Raw genomic sequence first — 15885 nt, forward strand, 5'->3', positions numbered from 1 at the left:
TGGCAAATGACAATCCGCATCTGGTAGCAGGCGACTGATTCTGCATTATGGTGAGTTGAACGGTTTCATTTTATATAACAATGTAATAATAGAAATAATGTGCTTCAATCATCCTGACACCATAACAAACATGGCGCCATGATGATTTAAGTGCCAACACCAGCCATTTCCCCGATAAATTGCCCCCAAAAAAAGTATTTTCTGGCAGTGCCCCTCCCGAGACTAGACTCTGGATCCACCCCTGCGAGAGCAGAGGTTCCCTCGGCTCTCTCCTTCCTCATTGGGTTGGAGACAGCAGCATTACCATTGGCTCCTGCTGCTGTTGATCACAGCCAGTGAGGAGAAATGGGGGCCAGGGGTCAAGCTGCAATCTGTGTTTTAATGGACACACAGAGTGGGACTTAGGAGTGAGCACGCATGAGTGTCCCTGTCAGGAAGGCACTAGCCATAATAGAGATGAAGCCTCAAGAAGTACATGGGCGCAGAGGCGCAGATGTGTGGGCACACATTTTTTTGTGTTTTAATGTTGGCGCCAATGTGGCTATTTAAACTGCAGTAGTTCTATTCGCCAGTGCTGTGAGATCTACAGCTATTACCCATGTCCCTGTATCTGTTCCTGTAGTGACATTTGTTATTGACCCAGCTTGCCCTGACCTTGCTTCAACGCTACCTGCCCTGACCTTGGCCTGTCTCTGGATTTGCTCTGAATCCTGCTTATCTGCCCGATTATACGTAGCTGACTTCTGCTTGTATCCTGACCATTCTCTGCCTGCCGTTCATGCCTGTATCTGACCATCTGTTGCTGACCTGGTTCGTCTGACCTTGCATCTAGTTATCCATCTGTCCTGCTCTGCATGCTACCTGGTCCCCCCCGCTGGTCCATCACCTGCTGAGTACTGCCAGTTCTTCCACACTTGATACCTGCCAGCTGCCTGTCAAGCATCTGCCGCTTGCTGTCTGCCCAATCCTGGGCCTGCTGTTTCTGCTGTCATCTGCTGTTCCAGCGATCTGACCCATCTCTGGTGATGCACCTGCTACCCACTGCCTTGGCTAATGGAACATCTTACAGGCAATCATACCACGCCACACTTTCACGACCACTGTCGCAACTTCAGTGGTCTCAGAGCGGGGGCTGTACAAAAGGCCTCCCTCTACATGCCAGGCTCTGCCACAAGGTATGTGACAGCCCCCTTAGCAAGCAGCTTGCTATGGGAGCACTCCGCAAGGGAAGGAGGCAAAAGTGCCAGTGGGGGCCCCAGAAGAGGAGGTTTTGGGCTGCTCTGTGCAATGGTTTTGCAGGCAAGTATGGCATGTTTGTTATTTTAATTACAGAAAAATGAAGCATTTGCAATCATTTTAGACAATCAACTGAGCTGGCTAGAACCCCCCCCCACCCCCTTCCACATTTTGCAGCTTCAAGGGCTTGTTCCTACTGGAGGCAGTTAAAAGCAGGTGATTAAGCCTTGATTTACACCTTCCCCCCAACCCCAACCACTCACCTAAGCGAGGGCTCAGGGCTGTACATATGTGACAGCTGCAATGCTTAGGTTCACTGCCACAGTAAAAATGTAAAGGCATTCTGCATTTAATGGGCAGTACCCCATTGTGATAAAGGTTTTACTAAATATAAGCTGATCATTATAGGCACCCCTGTTGGTTTTAAATGGTTTGTCTCAACCCTCTTACTGCTACATCTGCAGGACTTACTGGCAGGATCCCCAGGTGAAAATAAAAGAAAGAAAACCTAAAAAAGAACACAAATGCAGCCATCACATCTAAGAATTGGTAAGCTGCAATATAAAAAAATATTTGCTTATGCGTTTAATACCGCTTTAACAAATCAACGCTGAAAACCAGATGCTATGGATCAGAAAAATGATGGGACACAAACTGAATTCTGTTAGAACTGCTCTGACACCAGATTTAATGTTTTTTTTTTTTTTTTTTTTTCTTGAGAGGAAACAGCACTCAGTCTGGACTTCTGATCATACAAACAGAGAATAATTCAGTAAAACTTCTAATGAATGGTATAATTTGAACCAACGAAGCAACCATGCGTGCTTCCCTGCAGACAACAATGACCAGACAGAGGTGTTCTTACTTCATGTCTTGAGAAATTTCATGTAAAATCTACTCATAGTTTGCATTTTCTCAGGCTAACCACATATGTGTCCTAAGTACAGGCTGAGGTGTGTTCAATGTGGAATTAAGGAAATGATGAAGGAAGTGGAAATATTCTGGAGTGTTTCCTTGGCTGTTACTGTGTCAGGCTCCACTTCCTCCCAAGTTCTAGAATTCCAACAAGATGGGCACAGTGACAGTCTGCTCAGCTCCAGCTAGTACAGCTTAAATCTTCTTGACTGTAGACCAGCTTTTTTAACCTCTTTTCTGCCAGTCTAGACTGAACACTCCTGCACACAATTAATCTGCAAGTTTTTGTACCAACCTGGATGGGCAGGGATCCATGTTACACTCCTTCAGCTTTGGTTTGGGCTTCTTATTTTCTGGATAATATTGACAGTAATGGTCTGGGACAGTACGATTATACCGGATATCAACACACTCAGCAGAATTCAGCTGATATCCTGAAAATTTTACACAATAGGAGGAAAACGATCATTACCACGACAATTACAATCTGTACACATCTGACAATTTCATAAACCACAATAATTACTGTCATCTTGGTCTCATGCAAGCTGAGAATTGCTACGGTCTGCTATTCTAATATTGTCCAAAAAAAAAAAAAAAAGCAAGCTGCACGCACATGGAATTCTGGTTAAAAAAAGTGGACTAAGGTTTCTGACTTTCTAGTCTCCCAATGGAGCTCAGGCAAAGTACATCATTAGCAATCATTCCATACCAAGGGAGTTAGGAAAGTCTTGCAGCAGTTGTCCATAAAATGGTATTGGATCTGCAGTTCCTATAAGGTGTCACTTCGTTGAATATGCTCACTTGCAGCTTGTGAACCAGCGTGTGACTGAGCTGGCCATAGATGGATCAACATTTGGCCAGTTCAGCAGGAAAGCAAAAAAAAAGACAGATTTATGGGGAAAGACTTATGCCGCGTACACACGGTCGGACTTTTCGTCTACAAAAGTCCAACGGACGCTGACGGACTAAAGCTGGCTGGTAATCCGATCGTGTGTGGGCTTCTCCAGACTTTCAACGGACTTTTTCAGCCTCAAATCCGACGGACTTTAGATTTGAAACATGCTTCAAATCTTTCCGACGGACTCGAGTCCGGTCGAAAAATCCGCTCGTCTGTATGCTAGTCTGACGGACAAAAACCCACGCTAGGGCAGCTATTGGCTACTGGCTATCAACTTCCTTATTTTAGTCCGGTGTACGTCATCACGTAAGAATTCGACGGACTTTTGTGTGATCGTGTGTAGGCAAGTCTGTTCGTTAGAAAGTCCGCCGCAAGTCCGTTGAAAGTCCGTTGAAAGTCTGTCGGACAGGCTGTCGGACTTTTGTAGCTGAAAAGTCCGACCGTGTGTACGCCCCATTAGGGGAACCTCTCCAGCCTCCAAATTGCCCCAGATGCCTCCTACATTGTCAAATGGACAGCTCAGTGCTGCAGATTACACTGGAAGATTAAAGGATAAATGCAGGCTTTATTCATAGAGAGTGTTGCAAACAAAGCAAGCAAAAAAAAAAGAAAAATTAAATTTTGTATATGAGGTTACTGTATTGGATTTTATTACAGCAATAAAGATGCCTTCAGTGGTGTGCGGCCGTCCAGGATTTCTTTTCTTCTTCAAGGTTTGTGCAGAGCCAGCACCTGCAAGCTCACAGTAGGGTGGGTGTTTCCCAAAAGTCAGGAGCTTCTTGGAGCGGCAATCCTTTTTCCCACAGATACAGCCCACTGTTCTCTTTGGGTGGTCTATGGACCACCTGTCCGTTTACACCCGAATGCCATCTGATCTGTCAGACAGATGGGGAACATCTGTCTGTTTTTAGCGAACAGAATCAGATCAGATGTTGGTGGGTGTCAACGTACACATGTTCCTTGACACCCACCACTCCATAGAGGAGACTAATCAGATCGGGTCCACCTGAAAAACTGACAGGCAGGCCCAATCAGTCCGCTTTTGTGTGAAAGGGCCTTAATTATTTTTTTGTCTTCTGTATAGTTATTGTTTGTATGAAAACCTTTTAAGTTAGTGTGCTTTTTTTTTGTAGCACCACATTAATGTTTTGTAGTAGAAATATTATTCTACTTCCTTTATAAAAGGGACAAATATAATTTATATTATGGATGCGTTTTAAACTACTTTAGTTTCAGATGGGAGGAAAAGAATGTTGGGTACAATGATGTTAATGGAAACCTGGTTTTAACATACTAACTATGTGTAAAGCAGGACTTCTATGCGAATGGAAGGTCTGCTTCCCTGCCAACCTTCTGCCAGCCCTCATTCAAACAAATAAGCAGAAAATAAAACTTTAAAAGCCTCCTGGGATAGCTAGGTACTCGAAAGCCTGTGAGAATGTATCCCAGCCTATTGCAGGAGTGAGTTCCAGGAGTCAGCAGTGAGACACAGTGACATTACCCAAGGCCAAGGTGTGTATTTTTTTAAATCTTTTTTGTTCATTTTTTTTACCACTTTTTTTGTTTGAGTGGTGGGGGCTGACAAAGAAGTGGACCTAACATTTTTCATAAACAGTCTGCTTTAACCACATTGAAAAAAGCCCCCAATCCCATTTGGTTGTCCCTGGACTAAAAGGTTGTAACCCTTAAGACAGTGAACATCAGGTAGGAATTTTTGTTCCCTTCACTGGCCTGGCCATTTTACATGTGGATGTGCAAGTTGCATCAGGCTCAGCTCAGCATGGGGTACACAATGACATATTCAGCTTGGGCGACAGCGGCCCTTGTCCTGGATCTGCTGTTGAGAGCAGTAAACATTTTTGTTGAAATTTCCCGTTCACGTCTCGCAATCACATTAAAGCTAAAGACATTTGTAGTTACATTCCATTCAAAGCTAGGATTATATGAAGCTATTTATTTTCATAAATCTCAAATATCTCTCAAGTGCCCATAGGAAGGGTGTCTATAATATGTATATCATCTGGTACTCTGTCATGTCTTAAGCAAACCATCTAATTACAACAAGTAGCTTCTGTGCAATTCTGTAAATCCTACTGACGTCAAAGGGAGCTATAGCACAATTTACATTCCTGAATCATTCTAAATGAACTTACCCCATAGTTAATGCGGGCTGAACATTTAAATATGAAACAAATTACCACACACAGTCACGAAGACATTATTTTCACACCCTGCTTAGATAATCACAAGTTTCCATCGTTGCAAACATTTTGTTCCTGAGTGGGGTGGAGTGGTAGGATGCGGTCTTATGTGTTATACATACATTTGTGTAGAATATATAGAATTTGTTTAAATAATGTGTCATTTTAAAAAGAAGTATTTCTCAGTTACTCACCTCCTCCGCAGGTTACAGTGCATGGAAAGAAGTCTGTCTGTCTCCACTGGTGACTAATGGGCTGGTAGAAAAAAAACTGCACAACACTGTCCTTGGGGGAGACGTACCTTGTCTACAGAGAAAAAAAAAACGTAATTTTTTTTAACTAATTTTTATGTTTTCACAATGCATCATTTATGTGGCATTTACACTAAAATGTAATCATGGGGAACTATTCAACCAAGGATCCTAATGTCAAAGGGTCTTAAAAGATAACTAAACCCAAGAAAAAATGCAACATATTGCATCTTACAGTACTTAGATATGGTGACTACAATTCATTTTTTTCTCACAAAGAACGTTTTCAGCAAATACAGGAAATACCTGTTCAAATGCAGTATTCTTGTTACTTCCTGTGAAATGAACCGAAGAATATATTCCTTCCTAGATATCTTCTGTAAACTACGAATTGCCCTGCCCCCATGTATCAAAGATAATATATGAACATGTTTGTAGTTCATATCAGGAGGGCAGCCTAGGGTGACAGCCATGGCTCCCTCCATAGATAAATTGGAGAAGAAATGTAGCCACCTAGGGACAGGAAGTGTGTTATTTGCAGGGTTACCAAGTGAAAATAAAGCAAAATACACTTTGAAAAAAAAAAAAAAGGAAACAAATACAGCCAACACGTCTAAGAACTAATAATAGTTGCATTATATTACATTTTAGTATAATACAAATCCACCAGCGCTAGGATTTCACAATAAAAAGTATTAAATCAGTAATACCGCATACACACGACCGGTTTTGCCATCGGAATAAACTCCGAAGGTTTCTCCGACGGAACTCCGACGGAATTCCGCTCAAGCGGTCTTGCATACACACGGTCAAACCAAAGTCCGATCATCCAAAACGAGGTGACGTACAACACGTACGACGGGACTAGAAAAAAGAAGTTCAATAGCCAGTAGCCAATAGCTTCCGTCTCGTACTTGCTTCAGAGCATGTTTTTGGTCCATCGGAACAGCATACAGACGAGCGATTTTCCCGATAGGAATTGGTTTCTTCAGAAATATTTAGAACATGTTCCATTTCTAGGTCCGTCAGAATTTTCGGAAAAAAAAGCCCTATGAGGCATACACACGTTTCGGAATAGACGATGAAAACTTCCGTCTGACTTTTTCTGTCGGACATTCTGCGCGGCTTTAGTGTCAGCTACTCTATCCAAACACCCACATAGGTGTCCAGATTCAATTACCACATATATATACTGCACTATATATTTCCATAAATGTATAAATTGTGCCTCAATCCTTCAATCAGATATATATATATTTAAGTGTCTGTGGTTAAAAATGTCTGTGCTCAAACAAAAGTGCCCTTGTGCTGCGCAATATTTCTGCAAAAAGCAAAAATTCTCTGTGCTCCATACTACGTTCTCCCCCCACCACCACACTGGGGAACTCACCAGATTCCCATTACCCCCTGACATCGGGTGGATCATATAATGTTCTTATTCCCCAGGGATTATACCATACATGACCACTTCTGAACCATTTTTCTCATATCATAAGCATCAAGGAGAAGAAACAAAACACCTTCCTTCCTTAGGACTATGAAATGCGTTGGGGAGAAGCTTCAGGAAGTGACAATTGTACAAAGGAAGTGAAGCCTGTAATCGGGAGCCGAGCTTGCACAGGGGTTAATGGAGTTGGCATCCCAAGAGAAACAATGCTGTTAATTACTGTGTGCAGGGCAGATGCACCTTTTAATGTGAGTGGGCATTTATATGTTTTTATTGGGTCCATTTTAATAAAAGGTTTTAGACTATAGAGGCCTTTTTGTTTCTTCTTTATGATGTTTATGATATGAGAAAAATGGAGTAAGGTGTGGAGGTGACCCTGAAAGGTGGGGGAGTTCACTGGTGTGGCAGTGCAGGAGCATGTCGTTTGGAGCACACAGAAAATTTTGGCTTTTGGAAGAATTATTGCATAGCACAAGAGCACTTTTGTTTTTTGAGCATGGACACTTTTAAGCACAGACACTTAATATGTATAAGATTGTTGGATTGAGGCACAATTTATATATTACATTTTTGGTTTTGGGTTTAAATACACTTTAAAGGGTTTTTCCATGCAAAATTATGTTTACATTTATGGTATATGTTGGAAAGTTAAATCAGCTGACAATTTCTTACATTCCCTTTCCCTTCTGGGTTTGCACACTTGCTGTGGCCCTTATGAGGGTGAAGAGGGTCACACTCTCTATGCCAGATCCTTTTTAGGCTTATTTTTGCAGCAAATGTAACTGGAGATGCTAAACCTGGAAACATGGACTTTACCCTAAATTCCCAAGAACAAAATAAGGATTTGTAGTAGAAAGTTCTAACTGTTTGGTGAAGATAAGTCAGGGTCTCACACAGTCAACACACATATAACTAAGATACAACTCTTGGTTGATAGAACTCTTTAAGTATTTAAATATCTGTGTCACACTTGTCACACTTCCATGCACATTGATCCGGTGCCAGGTTTTGACTCCTGTCCAATTTGCTCGGGTTCCAGCCTTTTCCACTGAATCTAGGCATTATTAAGCCTTTGCACCTGTGTGTTTTAGCAACGCGTCTTCATGTGGAAGCCGGACCCTCTGTTTCTGTGGTGTTTGCCGCCGTCTAAGTATTCCCATATTCTGTGTGTTGTTTGATCCTTTGTTCTAAGTGTTTTCCCTCTGGATGTGCAGTTATATTACTATTGCTGTGTCTTTCTCAGCATTGTTCCTTGTTGTTTTTTTTTTTGGGGGGGGGGGTTCTTATTTATTTCACTTTTTATTTTTACACTGTCCCTTTATTTTTTATTTTTTTATCTCTTTTATTCCTATTATAAGGAATGTAAACATCCCTTGTAATAGAAATAAGCATGTCAGGTCCTCTTTATTGTGAGATCTGGGGTTACAAAGATCCCAGGTCTCTCATTTACCTTCAAAAGCAAAAGAAAAAAAATACTGAATTTTGACTTTAAAAAAAATATATATATATTTGTTTAAGACTGAGAACAGGAAGTGACGTTAGAGGATGCTCCGGTCTTCCAAGGGCATAGAAAGGAGTGGGGGCCATCTTGCCCACACTCAACTTCCTGTCCAGTGAATGGCCCCATCAGATCACTTCCAGGTTTTCCGATGGCTCCGGTAATCTCCGAAAGACTGGAAAGCAGCAGGAAGGGGGGAAGGGTGGCACCTCTCCCACCACCTCTAAAAGTGATCCCGCAGTGAATCTTCCCACGGGATCACTTTTATCCAATGCCGAATCGCCCACAGTAAAAAACGATACTGGGGTTATGGCAGCTAGCTGTTGCCATAACCCTGGTATTTAACGTCAAAGAACCCTGGTATTTAACGTCAAAGTAATGAGGTATATATACTGTGGGCGGGTGGCAAGTGGAACAAAGGTTGGTAAAAAAAGCACTTCCTCAATAAGCAGAGTAATAGTAGTAAGTGCCAAAAGAGTTTTCAGAAATGTATAGGGTACAGCATCTACATACTTATGTTGTTCAGGAATGTGTGTTCCACTCAAGTAAGCTCCTTGGGGTCCTAGAAGCATAGAGCCATACTACCTAATAAAAAGGGGACATCCATTGTAAAAACTGAAACTCAAAAAGGAAAACGGGTCAAGAGAAGATAAAGAGTAAAAGGAAGAAGTTAGAAGGGCAATGGAAAGGAAAAGTCGGAACTTGGCCAAGTCGGACCCCCACCTGCGGGGCAGGCTCCCACAAACAGAAGGGTCTATAGATTAAAGTGTGTTACTATATTATTTTTCATAATTTTTTCCTTTTTCATCTTTCTTGTAAATATATATATTTTACTGCAGCATTATGTGAGCAGACTTACCCATTTATGACAAATCCCACCATAGATACCACATTACCTATCTATTTTAAGAGCACATGCCTAAATGTTGATTCTAGCAACCACACAGTACTTCAGCATGTTATGAGTGTAACTAGACCTAAGCCCAGTCATCAAACTAGATGTATATATCCTGTGGCTAAGAACTCTGGGTAAATAGTTTCTTTATTAAAGATCTTGTGCTATGCAACAATATTTCTATGTCAAGCAACGAAATAAAAAAATAACTATAAAAAACTTGGAAGTGATATTAACAATGGGAAAAGATTCTTAGCTGACGGAAAAAATAGAGCTTTCTTTTTAATGACTAGTAGGTTGTAATTAAGAATTACGCATATAAAATGATTTAATTTACTAAGGGTCATGCATACAGGTCCAAACAGGTTTGCCAGATATGTCCTTTCCATGCTACCTCTAGAGACATATTTGGAAAGCTTTTTTGCTCAGAAAACTTAATTTAGCTCCTAATTAGAAGTTGTAAAAAAAGATTATGGAAACATGGCAAAGAAACTGCACATTTTTGTAGGAAAATCCAAGAAAAGGGTAATGTAAGGAAGCAAAGAATTACCATAGCTTCATCCTTGAATTAAAATCACTCATTGGGGTACTGTGCACCCTTTGTGCTGTATTTTAAATCTAATTTCAAAATAACACATTACAATTTACTTTGATGGAGATTAATGTTTGCACACAGAATTTCAAAAGATTCTTATTTTACATTTTTTAAGGCTAGACTGGGAATAAAACCCAGTGCTGCCATCCAACAGGCATCAACCTATATAGGTGTACATGAGCAAAGTTTTCCCAGCTTGACGATATTAACAAATGCATTACCAAAGGTAACCTGTAACTATGTTTATCTACCAGCACCACTGCTTTCCTGGCTTAGAATCAGGAGCCAAGCCTGTCTACTTCCCAAGACAGTTATGTACTGTATGTGTGTGTGTGTGTGTGGGGGGGGGGGGTATGTTATCATTTCTTGGCCTTAATGGTTATCAGTGCTGTAGCTCTGCTTTTTTTCTCCATCACAATTGCTTGTTCTTTTGTGATAGATCGATAGATATATAGATAGATAGTTATAGATAGATAGATAGATAGATAGATAGATAGATAGATAGATCATCATAAAATAATAGGGAAGTTGCCTTTCACTGGAGAAGGAAGTAAACCTAGTGTTAAGATTGAAAACAGTGTCTGCCTTATATCCATACCTTCAACACATCATCCTTAACCACTTCCCACCCGGCCTATAGCAGAATGACGGCCGGGAAGTGGTTCTATTATCCTGACTGGGCGTCATATGACGTCCAGTAGTCTGACACCTCGCATCTCCGATCATGGTAAGGAGCCTCTGACAGAGGCTTCTTACCACGTGATCAGCTGTGGCCAATCACAGCTGATCATCACGTAAACCAGGAAGTGCTGGTAAACATGTGACTTCGTGTTTTTTGTTTTTTAACAGTAGTTGGCATACAAACATTGTTATATAATTTAAACACAGTCCTCCTGTATAATCTTCTTGGATAAAAAGGAATAATACTAACATCTCCCGAATTACCTTAATGATGAAATCAGCTCGCAGTGGTCCTGGGATTTTTAAAATTTCTCTTTCTGATCCTTTTTGAAATTCCACTGTTGTGTTTTCTATTACATAGCTTCCAGGTGTGGCAAAGCTGTGCTCCCCAGTTTCCCCTTGCAAAGTTTTGGACTCAATTACTAAAAACAAAAAGAAAAAACAAAATCATACAACATGGTGAATAGAAAACAGCATACAATAACATATGGCTTCTTTGGGAAATTCAGTAACCTTAGTAAAGCTTACCATAGACAACAGAGGGCAGTTGGAAATACATACCCGTGCTGAACAACCAAAAATCTTTTAACTCTCTTTCTGTATATACTGTATACATGTTTTGATCACCTGAGGGTATCTGTTTATGCCTAAAGAGTATGTCTGAATATTTGGGAAACAACAGTGATGAGCTGAAAATATCTAACATGGCTGATTACTTCCTCACCCCACTCATGTTAGTTGACCACAAGTGTCTTTGGCGGTCTGGAGGTAGAAATAGTCTTTGGGAATGACACTTGATCTAGCCAAAGGCTACCAACAGGCATCTATGGTCGAGCACCCAGACAAAATAGTCACAGAATAATCTTTGTTATGAAAGATTCTTGTATAAATATGCAAATCATAGGGAAAATGCATATACGTGTTCCTATGGAGAGGAGGAGCACTTAGTAGGCATTAATGGAACTGGCCATTTGGAAAAGAAAAAAATTGTAATTGGATAAGAAGAATTCAATATGTTTCAGCAGGGATTTCTGAAATACCTGAGCAACGTCTACAGACAAAGGAACATTCCCTGTTCTGACCATAATAAGCACAGCAGGGGAAAGCCTTGTTGGATGCCTGTAGGCTTCTTACAGTAAACCTATATGTAAAAGTGATACCCTAATATGTGGTTTCTTCACTTACTGGAAATAGAAACTAGGCTTCTGATCCCATCCCACAGGATCTGGTGCCACTGTAGCTATCATCACACTGGGGCTCTGTGTCAGGGCTGGGCTCAGCCCTTAATTCTCAGTGCTGGCCGCTCAGCTGTCGGCTAATTGCCAGCTCCTATCTCTCCACAGTTACTTAGCTGTTGATGATATCCTGCTCGTCAGTCCTGCCTACTTAAGCCGTTCAGCCCAGTGGATCTCTGCCTTCGCCTTGGTCAACTTCCTACGATCCTGTCCAAGACTTGCTTTGCTGACATCCCTTGTGGCTCCAGATCCTGCTTGCTGTTCCACTACATTGAGACCTGACTTTTGGCTTGGCTGACTATCCGTTCCGGTTACTGAACTTTGGCTATGTTTTGACTACGTTTGTTCTTTTTACTTTTATTATTAAATAAGTGTGATTTAACTGTACTTCTGTCTCGGCCTGATTTCATGGTTTCTGACACTCTGTCATCTAAGGATATGCCTAATCTTTTATATCATTTGTGAGGCTCTTGGAGGATCTGCGGAAATGCATTCTGTAGCAACAGGTATGTTTTGATGTCTCATATGGCAACTACCTCCTGCTGTTCTTATTTTATTACATTTGACGTATACATGTGTTTCTTTTAAATCAGCCATCATCTCCTCACCTATGGGTGCCTTCAGCAAAAATGTTCAAAATTAGACCCTGTCACATATAAGTTGGTGAATTTGCTAGAAGCCAACAAGTTCAATTAACATGCTATAGCTGTTCTAAAAAAAAAATCAAAATATATAACGTTTCTTTCTTAATTATAAATGAATTACTGTAGATGATAATTAAACTATTTGTCTCTAACTGAGCCGTTTTCCTAATCACTGCACTCAGTTTACTCAAGACTACACTTCTGCACAATTTGCTGAATCGAGCATAAAGTAGTAGGCAAATAAAGCAAAACTCTAAGATATATTCTTTATTATACATCATAGAATAACTTATCTGTATCTGTGTATAACAGCTGTGATTGTATATTGTATTAATGGAAACTAAAATGCCTGGGATAGTGAAAGCTAGGCCACATAAGCAGAAGGACCAATCATAACTGGTACTGCCCAATAGATACTAGCTGTGTACATTTCTTGTTTCTTCACATTGAAATAGACCTAACATTAATTACATTGGGAAAAAGAAAGTAAACACAGTCTGCTTTATTACCGATAAGCAGCCCAAGGATGTATGATAGAACTGTTGGAGGTCATGGTATGGGATGTAAGGCGAGTCTTTATATTGTGCAACAAAATCCTGTGGCTTTAGATGACACCTCTACTGGAGGCTTACTTGTAACTAGCTTTAAATGAAGTTTGCCCCTAAACGTAAAAAAACTAATTGAATCTAAGCATAGGAAGAATTTGTCATTTAGGAGTTCCGTACTAAGCTAAAGATTTTCAAAGATGACACCGTCTTCCAGGACACCTGTGCAATTCTGTCCTGGGAAATCTACAGCCATTTAATCTATTACTTAAATGATGCAGGCTTTGATCTTGCCTACTGTCCGTGCACACAAGTTTTTGTAATTTTCTAACCATTTTAATACACAGAAGGGAATAACCTTTTGCAAATAGGGCACATAATTTTTTGTACATTTTTCCATCATCTCAAGATCAGATCTGGGGAACACATCAGTAAGTGTAATATACTTAGCAGATTCGTAGACACTAAATATTTTTCACTGGTCTACTGAGCCACTTAGGCTTTAAAAAGTTTCCTATTATTTCTCAGGTGGAAAGTTTATAATTAAACTGTATTGTTGAAGAGGAGGCCATTTATATTGCAATTATTTTCATGTAAACCAGATTATACTGCTAGTGAGCCTTATGTGTGAAAGTATGTGAAGTACTGTTTGTATTGCTCATACTGACAGCTAGATGTCTAATAAACATAGGGAAAATTTCAATTCTTTGCAATATGAAACCTGTAGTTACGTTTTTTTCTCATGCAACTATATATGAAGTCTATTGTACTCTAATAGGAATACACAGTAGGTGCATATTCAAGTATGTAACTCTAAAAGCTGGCCATAGATGCAGCGATTTTCTTTCATGCTCCCGTAAAGCCATTATGTTCTCCAGGGGGGGGGGGGGGGGTGAGCCACCCCCTCCGGGAGAACACAGTGATTACTGCTAGTGGCTACAACTTTGGTACATTTAGCCTATCCATTCATGGTTAGAATCTCAGCCGGTCAGCATCTATGGCCAGCTTGAGACTGTCCATAGGTATATGTAGTGGTGCTTGCTTGCTGCTGACTGAAACACATAACACATTCATGGTACTATTTCCACTACTTCGTAACAGAGGAAAGGATTGGGCCTGCTAAGAAGCTGGAAACTCTCTGTGAGCTTCTCACTGTCTAAGACAACAATTATCAACTCCTAGCAGTTCAGAAATGTCACAATAAGTTATGCTCTAAATGTGGCGCATCATTTGCATTTATGAAGACATCTATGGCCACCCTTAGGCAAAATGCTCTTCTAGTTGTATTTTTATTCACTGAACAATAATATGAGGTGCTGGCTTTTACCAGTTTTCTGCCTATTCATTTTAAATAGTGCTGGGGGTTAAAGTGTATGAACAGTTAAACTTTTTTTTCTAGTTTTGGATAGTATAGGGAGGGGTTAAAAACTGTGCCAGTTTATTTTTGCTGGCTTTATCCCATTGGGGAGATTTCACTTCACGTGTTGTCTCCAATAATTAATAAGGAATGTAAGATGGAAGCTCTGCAAGGTCGAGGAAATTCCCCCCTTAGACTGTTGTCATCTCAGTATCCCATCAGTAGATGTACCTTCCACTCTTGTTTCAGTGACAACAGTAGAATGTTGATTTTCCCATCACTTTCTGTCTTAATGTTAATAGTTATCAGGACAAATTAAGAAGGGAAATCTACCCAACAGGGATCTAGACAGCAATAAAAACTTGTTTTCCATCCAAAAACCAAAAAAAAAAAGTTTTGGTTATACATACACTTTTAATTTATCCCTTATATGCAAGTAAAAAAACCTCCAGAAGGTCATGTCATCTTTAATTTTCAATGATATAATTCAGCTTTAGTGTTGCTTAGGCTAAGGGCCTGGTTTAGACTTCCCTACTCTACAGAAAAACAATAGCTTTTGATAGATCAAGGTTTTCTTATGTATCCTATTAATGATGCCCTTTGGATCATAGATTCCTACTGTGCATTTGCACGCAACAAGCCCTGGACACATCACAACAGAAGCTGACACCCATCCGCCTCTCCCACCACTGCACTTGAATCCCCACCCCTCCTGCTCCCACCACCTCCAGCAGTTACATTAATAATCAGAATTACTGAAGCCAAATACAGCTATGCAACTAATATTTTCAGACGGAACTGAGCACTAATAGTATTTGACTGTTACACAAGACCTATCAATTTAAGCCTCAATTAAATCGATAATTCTGATGTAAATGTCTTCAGGGAGAGGCTACAATTTGTCCAACACCTAAATCCTTATTTAATTCTGATCTTCCCATTATTTCAGGGTCAGCCCAGATATTGGTGTAATGGGAACTCCTGGTCTTTGATGCTGGGGCCTTGTACCACTGCCATACTTATCAAAAATCCTCCACATTTTTCTCATGACAGGTATACATTTAACTGTATCCAAAGCCAAAACTTTTTTTAAGTGAGTGTGGAAGGGTTGGAACCCCTGTTTTGCTATCTGAGATTCATCCTCTCTATTTACTCTGAAGACCACTGTTGAATAAAAAAACTGACTAAATCCCCCCAGCCACACACTCAATGTGGATGGGGGAATCCTCCCACTGTGACTTTGTAGTCTGACAACAAGGAGACTGCAGCGCTGATGGAACAGAAATTTTCCAACAGGCTGGTTAAACAGAAATCATTCAGTAGATCTACTTCTGTTCAAATACAATGCTCATATATGTATTGAAATTCGTCCGGTCCCTACAGAACCGGCAGAATCTCAATCCATGTATGCCCAGTTTAAGAGACGTCTTCCTCTCTTTGGAGAGATTTCTTGTTGTGTCCATTGGACAGAAACAAGGACAGAG

General features: G+C 40.5%; 1 protein-coding gene across 2 annotated transcripts in view; it reads right to left on the minus strand.

The window, feature by feature from the left end:
• Positions 1–15885, minus strand: part of ADAMTSL3 (ADAMTS like 3) — a 754066-nt gene that overhangs the window by 158555 nt on the left and 579626 nt on the right. For both annotated transcript variants that reach the window (XM_073618577.1, XM_073618575.1), the window contains exons 9-11: positions 10885–11042; positions 5448–5559; positions 2447–2585 (exon numbers count right to left, since the gene is read on the minus strand). In XM_073618577.1, coding sequence (XP_073474678.1) covers positions 2447–2585; positions 5448–5559; positions 10885–11042 — 409 coding nt within the window. The remainder of the gene's footprint in view (positions 1–2446; positions 2586–5447; positions 5560–10884; positions 11043–15885) is intronic.

The sequence above is a fragment of the Aquarana catesbeiana genome, linkage group LG03 (assembly GCF_042186555.1).
Source record: "Aquarana catesbeiana isolate 2022-GZ linkage group LG03, ASM4218655v1, whole genome shotgun sequence".
In the NCBI taxonomy this organism is placed as follows: domain Eukaryota; kingdom Metazoa; phylum Chordata; class Amphibia; order Anura; family Ranidae; genus Aquarana; species Aquarana catesbeiana.